The 14,906-nt window shown below is 37.7% G+C and overlaps 1 protein-coding gene across 1 annotated transcript; it reads left to right on the forward strand.

Annotated features, from left to right (window-relative positions):
- The first annotated feature begins 2,755 nt into the window (after positions 1 to 2,755).
- LOC145820478 (DNA-directed RNA polymerases II and V subunit 8A-like) lies at positions 2,756 to 6,764 on the forward strand. Its single transcript, XM_082916261.1, has 4 exons — positions 2,756 to 2,859; positions 4,501 to 4,643; positions 5,356 to 5,453; positions 5,810 to 6,764. Exons 2-4 carry the CDS (start codon positions 4,536 to 4,538, stop codon positions 5,919 to 5,921), a joined length of 318 nt encoding a protein of 105 aa, XP_082772387.1. The 5' UTR covers positions 2,756 to 2,859; positions 4,501 to 4,535; the 3' UTR covers positions 5,922 to 6,764.
- Positions 6,765 to 14,906: the final 8,142 nt, after the last annotated feature.

Genomic DNA, 14,906 nt, shown 5'->3' on the forward strand with positions numbered 1-14,906 from the left:
ATGAATGAATATATAAGCATCCTTGATATCAAAGTTTACTTTTATATTGATGGTAGTGTGTTTTATATTGAAAAAAGAATTAGCAACTACAGGGACTTATACAATATGATTTGATATTTAATTCAAATTGGCCCCAATGGTGTTGTAGGGAATAGTGTAATAGAGACTCTCTGGTGTGTGGAGCTTTCCTGAGTAATACTTCAGCATTTATTTATTTATTTGGTGTGTGAACAATGCAAAGATAGAGATTTATAACCATTGGTGATTTGATAGCACTGAGTATGGTTATATGACTAGAATCTACAAGTTTTGTTTTTGATCACTTATGCAAATAGAAGAATACTTGTGGGCAGTGGGCTGCAAATTTCCCATGGTTAATTAGATTGCAAGTGAATAGATTTGTAGGTAGTGACATGTTTGAGAATGCTTGGAATTTGTGAGAGGAGGTTTGGGAATTTTTAATTGAACAACTGAAATTTGTTTATGCATGAAGTGAATTGCAGGGAGCTTCTAAATACACCCCTTAGATATGTAGAAGAGGGTTCAAGAAAGTAGTTAGAAAATTCGAAGATCCTTGAAGAACAACTTCGAATTCTCTAGAAGATGATGAGAGGCTTAGATTCTTCAATAGTCTCAACTCAAGAACACAAGAGTAAAGGAGATGATGGAGATAAAAGATTGGGTGAAGAAGAAGGCAAAATGGCTAGAGAGAGAATAATGGCAAGGCTCTCCCATGGATCTCCCACTTTCACTCTCAAGGTTGATAATGGAGAAGAGAAATTAGTTCTTTCCCAAGAGTTAAAAATCTCCAAAATCCATCCCTTGTAAAGCTATGGGTGGGTGCTATTTATAGGCACCTCATGATGTAGGATGGAGCCCATGTGCAAGGCACATGGGAAATATTCTCTCTAACCACCTTGTCCAAGGAGGTGACTTCTCCGAGGATGAGGAAAACCCCGAGGAGGAGATCAACCTCTCGGCGAATCCTTCTTCTTAGCCACACTTAACCAATGATCCCCAATCATCCCAAAGGGTCAGGGGTAGTCCCAGAGGACGTCTTGCCGCATAAGGGTCAAGGGTAGTTCAAGAGAACGCCCTGCCGCAAATATTGCCGAGTCTCAGGGACCCCCTAGATCGTGCCACCTCGACCCGGGTATAGGCTAGTTTAACCAAAGAGTGAATTTATCTCCACTCACCGTCCTCGGGATCGGATCCTTTGTTCGGACTCCATTACGCCCATGGTTCTGGTCCGCAGATCCCGGAAAGCTCCGAGCCCGCAAGTGTTCTGGGACTCATTAACGGAGTGACTTCTAGATTACGTCTGAATCCGTTCGAAACCAAGTGCTTCGGATCTCTAAGTTCGTGGATCCGAACCCTTTCGAGTCCGAGTGCCTCGAATCTCTAGGATTGTTCAATATCCTTTCGAGTCTTAGCCCGAGTAAGTCTCTAAGTCTCTAAGTTCGTGGATCCAAACCCCTTCGAGGCTTAGAACGATTCAGCCTGTTTGATGGCGATAAATCCAAGCCCACCAATCTTGGACTTGCGATAAATTCGGGCCCACCAATCTTGGACTATTGGGCCTAATTAATTTAATGGGCTCAAATTAGCCCCTCTTACAAGATATTTCTCTACCAAAAAAAAAAAAAAAAAAAGATTCAGTTACAGGATAATGGAGTTTGTTGGATGACGGTTTTAAACCACTTGGTTGGACTTGGTTGAAACCTGCTAAGCCAGAGATGATCATGAGCATGAAATTTCTTTTTTAAGATGAAATGACGAATGATAAGCTACTATTTACATGAATGAATGAAATTTCTTTGAGAGATGCTTATTGATGAACTTGGTCTTCAGGTTTTTTGGTGATGTGGGTGTTGTTTCAAAAAAAAAAAAATCGGGGATTTTTCGGGGTCAGGGAAACCCGATCCCCATTAGGGGGCCGGGGGAGGGGGGGGGGGGTGGTGTGATGGGTTCCCCGCCGGGAATTGGGGGCGGGAACTTTTATGCCTTTGGGGATCAGGGACGGGGAGCCCGCCCTGTTGCCATTGCTAAGCAGTACTCGATCTAAAGAACCAAAAAAAAAAAAAAAAAAACACTAAAGCAGTGTAGTTTTTTTTTTTTTAAATTATTATTTTAGACTGTGTTTGGTTCATAAATTTGGAGAGAGATTTAAAAAGAAAAAAATGTGTATAAAATTTGTCCTCAATTCCATAAATCAAACACAATCTTAATCAATTTGTCCCTTTCACTCACTTTTTTCTATTCTTAGTTTACTTAATTTACTTCATTTATTTGATAATTTATGTAGTTACTTTAGAATTTGTGTTTGATTGTTATGGTTTGTGCATTCATATAGCTTATATTTCCATTATAGTGTATGAAATTTGGTTGAGACCACCTGCATTTTGTAGTTGATTATGTGTAGAATTTATGTTAATTTATTATTTTGTGCATTTAAGATTTTTATTTTTAATTTTAAAATTAAGAAAAGCAATAGAAGAAATATTTAAGAAAGTTTAGGTTTTTATTTTTATTTTCCTAATACCTATATTTTTAACTATTTATGTAAATTTTTAAAATATATTTTATGAGGTAATTATAGCATCACGGTTCAATTGGGGTTTTATTTTCCCTGCTCTACCCATTTTATAAACCATTTGAAAGATTTCTTTTCATGATTTGATGATTTTAATTGCACCCTCCATCTAACTCTCCTCTTCACCCCTTTTTTTTCTATTATATTTTGTTTTACGTATATATTTCCTTTCGAGAGACAAGGTTGCCATCGAGATGGCTGGTATTTATTTGATGACATTATTAAGGTTGAACGATTAGATCCAGATGGTAAAAAATTTGACAAAGGTATGTTTATGGATATGCATTTTTAATGGTTTCATCTAGATTTTGTTGTTACTTGTTGATTGCTTAGATAACGCTTGCAGTCTATGTTGAAAACACCGTCCATCTATATCTCTGTGCTGTGGGCCTTGTGTTGGATGTTAACTGTAATTTCTTTACTGCAAAACTTACTTATATATAAAAAATTCATTAGTGCAAAATGCTTTGACTTGAAAAGGGCTGGTTCCGCATTATATTGATCTAAGGTATTTGTAAACAAGTCAACATGATGTTCTAAAGATCTTGACAAGATATATTTTTAATTACACATAAAAAAATGCTCTTGAAAGGATGAAAAAATTGTTCACAAATCACCAAAGATGCTGGTACAAAAGTCGGCAACTTTTGGAGTTGGTGCCCTGCATCCCTCCCCCTTCTTTGAAGGGTGAGCAATTCACAGATAGAAGGGTTTAAGGAGCTAGGAGCAAAGCCTTTGTAGGAGTTTCCTGCTTCTAAGGATGACCTAGTTCATTAGCTCATCAGTTTAGGTCATTATGGGCCTTGTTATGGGACTTCACAATTTTGAACTTGCCTACATGTACAATATCATTTTAAGCACTTGAAGGATACTATCAGTAGAAAAGATGGCAGCATTTTGGGGTGGCAGTCTGATGGTTCACTTGGAAGGTCCCATACCCCTGGCAATGCTGCCAGATTTGCATTGTTCTGGTGGACTGAACATGGCCTGTGGATGGGACATTTCCTCAAAGGTTGGGACGGGAAAGGTATTGAAGTTAGAGACCCAACTCAGGTTATGTGTGGGGTGGGTTTTAATCGAATCTGCTCCGCTCTGAAAATATTGCCTATTTGAATCTGTAATTGTACTGCTGCGTGAACTAAGGTGCCATGCAATTGAAATTCTCATTATACTTGATGTGGCTGCTGCATTTAAACTCACATTTTGTAAAGAATAAAGTATTGGTTACTTGTTGGAAAATGACACCTGGAAGTGTGCCGGATTCTTGCAAGGCTTTTGTTTTCTGATGTAAAAAGTATTAAGTAGTGCACCAAAACTATATTCTTCTACATCGAATGGGAGAGATAAAATGTGAGGTCCTCCCAGACCTAGTTTTAGTATACTTATGCCCATATAGGTTATCTATTTTGCCAAGTCATCCTTAGTCATGCTTGCATGAGTGCAACAGCAAGCATGTTTGAGCCTGCATCAAGTGCGATGTAGTGTCAGAAGGAATTTGCCATTGACTGTTGCCTTTACTTTGTTGGTGGTGCATATTCGTTCAGTTGTGTACTTTAAACACAACTGATAAGTGAAGGCAGCGGAGTTAAGGTGTAGTTTTCATTGTGGCTTCTTTGGGAAGGTTGTCATTGGTGAGGCACAGCAACAAAATATTAAATAACTCTCTTTGTCATCACTTTGTGGATATCTGCCAACATTTCCGAGCTTCGTAAAGTGAGCTTTTAGGTGGTTTATCTACGTTTCAAATATTTTTTCCGTGATTTCATTTTGCCAACTCTTATCTAAGTGGCTACGAGTAATGTTGGAATAAATTTAGCGTGATAGTTGGATATTTTATATTTCTGTGTTCCTATTCCAGATTCTTGATACAGCTTCAAGTTAATGACAGCATAAATGTGTGTCTACAGTTTCTCGCATTCAAGCAGAGAGTGAGGATTATGATATGCAGCTGCTGCTAGATGTGAATATGGAACTGTATCCTATTAATGTTGGGGAGAAGTTTAGGATGGCATTATCTCCAAGTCTAAATGCAAGTGGAACAGCTGTCAAGGTAATGTAATTACCATTGCAGTCTATAGTAGCCTTTCAATGGAAGACGTTACCAACTTGCACCTTATACCGTTTGTGAAGTTATATTTGTTACTTTTATTTTCAGATTTGACATTGGATTTTGCTTTAATTTCGATTCTCTTTTGAAAATTGAGTTCCAACTCTTGACAGTAGAATGACTTTTCTATAATAGTCAACCATGCTTATTGGATTGAATCAATTGATTCCTAGACTACTTTTCTTAAATCAATCATCAGATTTTTGTAGAAGTAGCCCACACCCTGATGCGTAGTCCCTCCCTCGTCATATCTTTGTTGTGCAAGGGACTGAGAGATGTCATAGGAGAAATCTTGCTTGGTGACAGATGCTGATTTTAGTGCAGTAATTTTGACCACAAGATTTGATTCTTGCTTGGTGACAGCAGAGTCTCTTCAGATATATTTTTCTTCAGTTTTTATTATTTTTTGGAAATTTAACATTGCATATGTGGTCAAATGATCAAAATATGATATATACTCAGAAACTACACACGCGCACTCACAAAATGATCACAATGATACGTCAGTACTACATTCAAATAAATATGAAATGAGGAACATGCTTCTGTGACGTGTTTAGAGTTTTGTGTCTGTACATGTTTTCTCTTCCTTTTTGTAATTCTTTCGTATTGAAAGCCTAAGATCATTAATAAATTTACTGTTCTCCAATTTCAGGGTGCGGCAAAATCACTTGCTGACAAATTTGAATATGTTATGCATGGGCTGTTATACATGATATCTGAGGATGAGTCCTCAGGACCTGATGTTAAAGTGTATGTATATGCAAAAGTTTTAAAACATTTTATTAATTGTGTTTTGTGAATGTTGGGTCATTTAATACTGTCGTTGCAAATTATTGTATATCTAGTCCCAGTAGCTTAAAGAAATAGCGGACCAATTTGAGTGGGAAAGTTATGAATCTTATGATAGCCAACTTGCTCTTGTTGGCTTAGAAAACATTTTTAAAGATCTCATGGTTGATAATGCAACCATCATTATATGTGTTGCTTTAAAAATTATGGGCTTATATTAGAAGTCTTTTTTTTTTTTTTCCTGGGTTGATAACCTATACATTGTGCTCTATTCATTCTCATCAGTCTATTAATTAAGTTTTGGTGTTTGGCTTCAGGATGATATATATTTCTTTTGGTGGACTTCAACTTATACTGAAGGGGAATCCATCTTATATGGGTAAATATAAGGTTGATAAGAGGTTGTTTCTCCTTACGAGGAAGGAGTGAGACGAAACTAAAATTCCAGGGGTTAGTTGCAAAGCACATCGGATTCCAGAACTTGTGCATGCGCGTTACCATGTTTAAAATCAAACTCTCTGTTAGTGTCTATGTTTTCTCTTTTCTGCCCTTTGGTTTACCCCAAGCTAAGTGTGTTTGTGCCATGTTCTTGGTGGGGGAAAGTGGAAAATATGCTTTGGTATCATTTTAGAAGTTACAATATTTGGCTAGGAAATATTGGTTCCAGATTTCAACTTTTATTAATGCTCTATTGTTGTGCAAATGTCTATGGAAATTCCCGCCCTTAGCAACAGCATCCACATGATTATAACATCATGTCGGCATTTCTAGCTGCCCTTGTTCCCTACTGCTGATGGCAATGAATTAGGTTTTGCATCACTAGTTATTTCACAAGTGCAATATCATCAGCGGTAAGTATGATCCTTTGTTGTTTGGGCTCTCTAATCTTGATTGTTATGTTTGTTCAGAAAATTGGGGTTGATAAATTTGGTCGAAGTTTTGATCCAATCCAGTAGTGTGGTTACTTCTATCAGGTTGATTGGTCTCTGAATCTTTATAATTATGACACTTGAAGCTGTAAACTTGTATTTTTCTGCAAGATTTGCCCCATACATGGATTGCAGAGGTCTCCAATTAAGTAGAACGTATATGGCATTATGATGCTGGTCATATGAAGCATTTTTCATTATTTTCATTGAAGGTTGGCCATATCGAATTGGCATGTACATGCTGGCTATTTTTGTCTATGGTTTATTTATGCAGAAATGCTATGACAAAACTTTATCTAGAATGATTGTGATCTATAGATTTGTTTTTCTTGGGTTTGTAGCATTATTGTTATTTGTGTTTGCATATTGTATTGCATCATATGAACCCACATTTTTAGCTTTTCAACCCTTTTGTTATTATTATTTACTTAAAATTAAATAAATGGTGTATGGATAAACTTATATTCCTAAATTACGTTGAAGCGTGATTAGTAATCATGTTTTTTGAATAAAAGTGTTGTTAATCATATTTTTTTACTTGACATCAAATGCGATTTGAATTATCTTTTTGTGCTATATTTTTTGGTGAATCAAATCCTCAACGCCAGTGTCATCCTCTTGGAGATAATGAAAACAGGCATAGATATATGCATTCACCAATATTACTTTAACCAACCAATTCAAGTCTTTTGTAATAAAGTTAGTTATTTAGAAAATTTATCAATAAAATTTGTCTACAATAGAAAAAATGCGGTGTGATTGAGATTATTGCTAGGTTTTTGCATAGAATAACATTAATAATTATGACTAAAAATATTATGGGTATATATTATTCTGATTAATTTGATTTTGTTGCCATTTTCTTCAATTTTTTTTTCTTATACACTCAATGTTGTCACATAAAAAATGTTACTAAAATTTTTTCGGCGCTAGGTCAATGAGCAAAATACAAAAAGAAAGAGCAATATGCGCGTGTAGATCTAAATATCCACAACATCCAAAGAAAATAAAAGCAAAAACTATTTTTAACAATTTAAAAAAAAAATTAAGCAAAAAAAAAAAATCATTAATTGAAAAAGAAATACAACGCTTAATTTTGAAATGTCTCTCCATGATGTGGTAACATAACACAACTCCCAATTTTAAAACGTCCCCACATTGACATAGTTGAAAATAGTATCATTTCGAGCTAGCCAAACACAAACTTTTATAGAAAACTCGCCAATAAAAAATGTATACACAATTTCATAGACCCAATTTACTTTACCTCGTATGTTAACTAACATATTTAACCCAAAGTTGCTTCTCTCCTTTTTGTTAGTTCTCTCCACCACTTCATTTTTTATGCCTCCAAATTTGGTTTCACCCCCTTATTCTCAATGGATAGTTAGGATTAACTTGATTTAAGAGACATCATTAAACTTCTAAAATATTATAGGATATACTTCCACCTTTCACTATATTTTAGAATTTTCTACTATTGTAGATTTTTCCATACTTTTTTAGAATACTAAACCTTTCAGATTTATTTAAACTTTCCCAAGAATCTCTCACATTCTAGATTCTTCTAAGATATTCTCCGTGTTAAATTCAATGTATATGTAGACACCTCATTTTTGACTGACCTTGAGACTCAGACGTCACCAGTTGAGCGCTCGGTGATATTGCATATTGTGCTCGTTCAGAAGTTTCAGAGTCTCGGCTGCGAGCTTTGCCTCCGGACTTCCGGACTCTTTTGTGCTTTGTCTCGGTTTGCGAACCAGGCTCTGTTTTCTCTGTTTTCTCTTCCCGAAGGGAGGGAGAGGTCTCGTAGATCATCTCTCAGTGGCCGTAGGCTACGTTTCGTGGTCGTAGGCCATTTAGCCCGTTTGGAGTCCGGTTTTCGATTTTTTAGAGCCGTTGGCCGTGTGCCTCGGTTCGGGACCGCTTAACCACCTCTGTTTGCTCCAGTTTTTGGCATGCATCTTATTTACTCCCTTTTGAGGGACACTGCGGTCCGAGAGACCAACTTCGTGGTCAGACACCACTTCTGGTGCCTAACAGCCCACTTTTGGGGCCCCGAACTGCGTGTTTTGGCTCCCGAAACTTCATTCTGTATTTTTGGGCTCCGACCCAAACTTGAGTTAGTCATATTTTGAGGTCCTTTTCATGTTTGATTAAGGACCTTTTGCAGTTTGAGATCTCCTACTGCCACTTGCTTCTTTACCCCTCTTTCAAGCCTTTTCTTGCATGATAGTTTAGGCCTACTTGTATTTATTTTCGTGGCTTGTCATAAACTACAAAGTGTCTTATTTTGAGCCCCTCTTCAACTTTGTTGAAGGGCTCTCTTCGGTTTGAGATCTCCTACTATCACTTGCCCCTTTATCTCCCTTTTAGGCCAATTTTGGGGGGAAATTTGAATTTCATTTCCCCCCCATTTTTCCCCCTCTGTTCCACCCTCTTGTGTCTATATAACAGACCCCCCAGCTGTGTTTTAGGGGTTAGAAAATTTTGGTTTGGAGCTCTCACATTAAATCTCTCTCTCTCTCTACTCTAAGTCTTAAAAAACCCTTTTGATTCCTACACCATTTCCTCACCATCACCTAGCACCACATCACCACTCCATTCCAGCAGCTTGGAGGGTCTTCTCAGAGCTTAGGAGGCAGCATTTCTTGGTCTAAAACGCTGTCAAAGATTAGTCTTCAAGGGTAAGTCCTCTTCTCCCCTTTTTGACCCTTTTCTTGGTTCACATCTTAGCTCTTTGTGCTTGCATGTTGGGGCTCCGATCCTAACTGAAAATATCATTTTTTTGAGCTCTATTTCATGTTTGTTTAAGGGCCTCTCACTGTTTGAGGCTCCCTTTTTGCACTTGCTTCATTACCTCCTTTGTATGCCATTTTCTTGCATATTATTTTAGGCCTATATGTAAACGGTTTTGAGCTCTAGTCTGAACTGTAAAGAAACTTATTTTGATCCCTTCTTCAACATTGTTGAAGGGCTCATCACTGTTTGTGGCTTCCTTTTGCCACTTGCCTTTATATCCCTCTTTTGGCCTCATTTTTGCATGATTTGTTAGCCCCTTGTGTTTGTGTTTTTGGACTTTGGTCCGAACTGTAAATGGACTTATTTTGACCCCCTCTTCATGTTTCATCAAGGGTCTTTTGCTGTTTGATGTTTCCTTTTTCCTCCTTGTGTTTAGACCTCTTTTTAGGCCTTATTTTGTATAGTATTTTGAGTATGCTTTTGTACTGTTTTTGGCTCGGCCACCAAATGTAGAATACCATTTTTTGGGCCCTTCTTCAACATTGTAGAAGGGCCCTTCTCTGTTTAGGGACAGCAGCTGCCACTTGCTTCATTATCTCTCTTTCGGGGTCATTTTTGCATGCTAGCTTAGCCCCATTTGTGTTCACTATTTAGCCTTGCTTAAAACTGTAAATATGCTTGTTTTGGGACTGCCTTGAATCTGTCTTCATGCTTCATGATCAAATAATGCATGAATTGTATAGCTATAGGTCATTGCGTATGCCTAATTTTGCATTTCAGGTACCATTTCATGCATCGGGTGCCATGTTTCCATGATTCGGGGCTGTTTTGCATCATATTTCGCTTCTAAAATTTGCATGTTTGCATATCATATTTCATGCCTTGCCATGTCTTGTTAGAGTGGCGTTTGGTGCCTTAGGGTGGGTCCTCGGTTTGCGTGCATGCGTGTACGCATCTCGAGTGTCTCATTTTCATCTGATGGCCTCCTATGTGAGTGTGGCTGAGGTCCACTTATGTTGGTGTAAGTCCATTATGCATTGTGTATGCCATTTTATTTCATAGCATTGCGTATGCTAGGTTGTATGTTAGCGCATTGTGTATGCCATGTTACCTCGTGCATTGTGTATGCCATTTCATAGCATTGTGCATGCTAGGTTGTATATTAGTTGCATTCATGCATGTCATGCATATTGCATTGTGCTTGGGATAAGAGTTAGCCCAAGCACGGGAAACGAGGTACGTTTCGTGCTTCGAGTGACGGAACGTGTCTCAATTCCCAGCCACCGACACTCTGGATTATCCATGATGGAGTTAGGTCATGTTGTGTTTTCATATGCATTCATTCTATATTGAGTTACACAATTCGACTCCTCGGCCATCATGCATCGAGATGCGTGATTGGTGGCACGAGGATCGAGGTATGCATACATTTGTGAAAATACATTGCCATGCCCTTTTCCTGCTCTCTGTTGCAGCAAATCAAGAATCAGTAGCCTTTCAAAGGCCTTGCACAGCATTCCGGCATCAATCGCAAACAGAGGCTAATTGGGGCATCGCAGTGGATTTCCATACCAAGCAACCCGAGCATGCATCATCCATCATTCGGAACAGAGTCGAGGCAGTCCCTAGCTTGCATGCTAGTTTACCGCTTTCCTAGTTAAATTTGTTATTTAATTTGGATTCTGTACATATTTGGACTGTATTATTTATTTGGACTGTACTATTTATTTGGGACTGTATATTATTTTATTTGGACCCTCTGCGCGAGGGCAATGTTGTAATAAGTGTGCGTGTGTGTGATGTATGTCTTCCAACCCCACGTCTTTCTTCCTTTTATTTATCCGCTTATGATGGTTAGATTAGGGCATGTTTCAATTAGCATACAGTATGATAGCATGTTTGCATTCATTCATCTGTTTTGCATGCACCGGGCTCGGCGCATCATACTAACTGCATTGTATTTTCAATTCCAAGTTGAATACATGTTAGTTGTAGCATTTCACATGCCATCTTTAGAATAGTCGAGCCTATCTTAGTTGCATTTTGCATGTGTTGCATTAGGCATTTCTGTATAGTTAGGATCATGCATGGATTTCTAATTAGTTTCTGTTTTGGCTTGGAGTACTCGGTAAGTTTTATGCTTTAGCATCTTTGCATGCGTGTGAGTGACTGCCATGAATAGCATGCTTACCATGAGGCTATATGCTTATGTGATATAATTGCCTGAATGCCTGTGGGTGAAGGTTGGGTTATTTGGATTGGAACAATTCATCAAATGTGTGTTTTAAGCCTATTAGATAGTGGCAAAATCATGTTTTTCTAAGCCCACCTGAGGGTGGCAAATCCACATCTTAGCCTACTTGCGGGTAGCACCATCAAACCATTTTCAAACAAACAAACATGAAATGTTTTGTTCCAATTCAGACGATCCAGTCTATACTTGTATGCTGTGCGCATCACATAGTAAATCTAGGCTAATAACCGGAATAAGAACACACAATGTTTTCAAAACTTGATATCATGATTAGTAGAGGTCGATCTTTGATCGGGCGAGTGGGGGTGCTCACGAAGTGACCTTCCCCAATCGTACCCAAGTTCCCGAGCCGAGGCAACTTTGGTGATGACGGACACGTGGCCTTAGGCAAACGAGTCAGGGTTTCCTAAATTTTCCAAAATAAAATATTTAGGTGGCGACTCTGTATCTGGCAAAGCAGTCCATGTTTGACACTTCTTTCAAAATTTGTTTTCTCAAAACGATTTGCCGGATTTGGACTCTTTGGTTCAAATTAAGAACTATGACAATTTGAGAGTCCTGAGCTGTAGTGACCCCAATATCGAACAGAACAGGGACCTCGTCCTCCCGGGGCGTTCGGGGGCGTCTACAGTATAGAGAAATAGAGAGAGAATAAATTGTATGTATTGAATGTGTATTTACAATATTCAAAAAAGACTCTCCTTTATAGGGGAGAGTGTGTACAGAGGGGCCAAAAGTGGCCGAAAGAGGCAATGCACTAAGGAACAACATTATGAAAGCTGGTTGGTAGACAACTCATATACAGCTAGCTAATATATTACTAATATATTCTAACATCCTCCCTCAAACTCAAGGAGGATAGAGACAAACCAACTTGAGTTTGGAAAGAGTAACAAAACAGAAAAATAAAATAAAATAGGATAGGAGACACGGTATGGTCGTGTTAGACCGTTGTAGAAGACACTGTATGGTCGGGTCAAACTGCTGTAGAAGACACTGTGTAGTCGTGTCGAACCGTCGCTGTAAAAGACATTGTATGGTTGTGGCAGACCGGTGTAAAAGACACCGTATGGCTCGTGTCAGACCGATGTAGAAAACACTGAGAGGTCGTGTTAAACCGTTGTAAAAGACACTGTGTAGTCGTGTTGTACCGTTATAGAAGACACTGTGTGGTCGTATCGAACCGCTGTAGAAGACATTGTGAGGTCGTGTCAGACCATTGTAGAATACACTGTATAGTCGTATATATATATACATAGATATATATATATATATAATGCTCACAAAAGTCGCATCGGTCTTCAAAAGTCGTGCCCCGCCTTCAAAAGTTATGTCCGACACTGTGGCATCAAGCGATGCACGTGACCAATAGAACTGATTATCTCTATTGTGGACTTGTTTAGGTCTGGAAAAATGGTGAGTGAACTACGGAAAGAGGAGGCCATCTCAGAGGCAGCACAAGCAAGGGGATGCAGAGTGGACGAAAGGAGTTACAAAGTTCGTCGCTTTGGTTTGCTTTCAATCTCTAACCAGCCTCAGCCTTGGTTTAAATAGACAATGCAGAGACTAAGACACCAAAACGGAAGCGTGAGCCGAGGCAGACACGGCACTTTGTCGGTCATGTGCATCGCGCGCCGCTCGATGCCACAGTGTCAGGCGCGACTTTTGAAGGCGGTGCACGACTTTTGAAGACCGGCGCGACTTTTGAGGGCGCGATATATATATATATATATATTGTAATCAATTGTAAGCATTCAGGCATTCTTCAATTTTCTTCTCCATCTGTGTTGCAAGAAAAACCAGAGTGTTTTGAGAGCCTTACAAGCTTTCCCGTTGTACCCAATTAAAGATCCTTACAGTTGCTACAATTGTAAGTTATTCAATGTTTCAAATTGTAAATGTTTCAATGTTTAATTAATGTTTTGATATTAATGTTTTGATAATGTTTCAGTGCATTCCATTTTGATTGCGTAATTCATCTTCCTTCATATATCTGTCTTCCGCATTCGCCTTTTGGTATCAAAGCCAAGTAATGTTGTATCCTGTTTCTAACTGTTTAGCTACTTCTGATCCATCGAGTTCCTTGTTTGTTTAATTAATCCTGTTTTCAGTTCATCTTAATCACCCACAAGATCGGTCTGTTCTATCCACCTAGTTTAAGTCACCCACTTCTTCCCAGTCTTCTGTAAGTCCTTCGGTTTAGGCAGAGTCAGACTTTGGGGTTTAACGATCGGGTATGTATGTATACTAGGTATGTGGTAAAATTGACAAGAATAGGGTATGTATTAAGATATCTGTAAAACTGGTTAATTAATACAGAACAATGAATCGATTATTTCGAAGTAACTCATCAGTCAGTTCTAGGTCAACTACCTTGCCTTCTATACCTAATCCCGGCATCATAATTAATGAAGAAGATGTTGAAATACACAATGATCAAATTAATTCTGGATGGAATATTCCAAAACTACCTATTAAAGAGATTTATACAACTTCTTTTATACAGGATGTTTTTAAAGTTACTCTTCATGTTAAAACTATTGAACAAGTTTATGCTTTAGAAAAACCAAGAGAAACCTGTCAGTTATTTGATAAAAAATTAATCAAACGACATTTAGATCGTGGTTACAATTTCATGCATATTGGTTTAATTCAAATTGGTGTCAATCCATTAACTATGATTGGACAAAACACTTCTGTTTTACTCTGTTTAAGAGATGCTCGTTTTCTTAATTACAATGCTAGTTTAATGGGAATGATGGAAACTGGTCTTAATAAAGGTCCAGTCCATTTTAATTGTTTTCCTGATTTTATATTAAGTTTAAGAGATCCACATATTCTCAAAGCATTAACACTAAACATTCAATTACATGGTGAATATACTAAAATGTTAGATTCTTCTCATAATATTGCTTTAATTTATCGTGTTCATTATAAATGTATGCAAACTAATTTAAATGTTCATGCTCTACATAAAAGTCCCAAAGATAAAACTTTATTAATCCAAAGCAGTAGTACTAATGAATCAAACATTAATATTCCTCACATGATTGAATGGAAAGATATTAATTTACCTGATCAATGGGTTACTGTCAATGAAAATTACAAACATAATCAACAACAATCTTCAATCCAAGACATTCAACATATCCAACAAAACAATGATGGATCCGTTAATATTAAATTCAATCGAAGTCAATCTTCTAGACATAGTACATCTAGTGTCCCTTCTGAAATATCAACTGAAGATGAAATATTTAACACTCCTCTATTTAGGAAAAACAGTCAAATCCATCTTGGTCCAACTAATCCAACTTCACCAAATAAATTAAAAGGAATTGATAATTCTACCACTTCCCAAATTAGTAAACCTGTTTATACTACTACCTCACATTTCCCTGACGAAGAAATAGCTTCAAATAATTCCCCAACTCAAACTGATTTCGAAGGATTAATACCACCTGTCAATCCTCAGCTAATGACAATTAA

The sequence above is a fragment of the Camellia sinensis genome, chromosome 2, assembly GCF_055761805.1.
Source record: "Camellia sinensis isolate YWXY chromosome 2, ASM5576180v1, whole genome shotgun sequence".
NCBI lineage: Eukaryota > Viridiplantae > Streptophyta > Magnoliopsida > Ericales > Theaceae > Camellia > Camellia sinensis.

Bases quoted from the DNA above. Each gene is read 5' to 3' on its own strand.
- LOC145820478 (XM_082916261.1), top strand. From the start codon at position 4,536: ATGCAGCTGCTGCTAGATGTGAATATGGAACTGTATCCTATTAATGTT. The intron at 4,644-5,355 runs GTAATGTAATTA...CTCCAATTTCAG, and splicing joins CAAGTGGAACAGCTGTCAAG to GGTGCGGCAAAATCACTTGC. The intron at 5,454-5,809 runs GTATGTATATGC...GTTTGGCTTCAG, and splicing joins TCAGGACCTGATGTTAAAGT to GATGATATATATTTCTTTTG.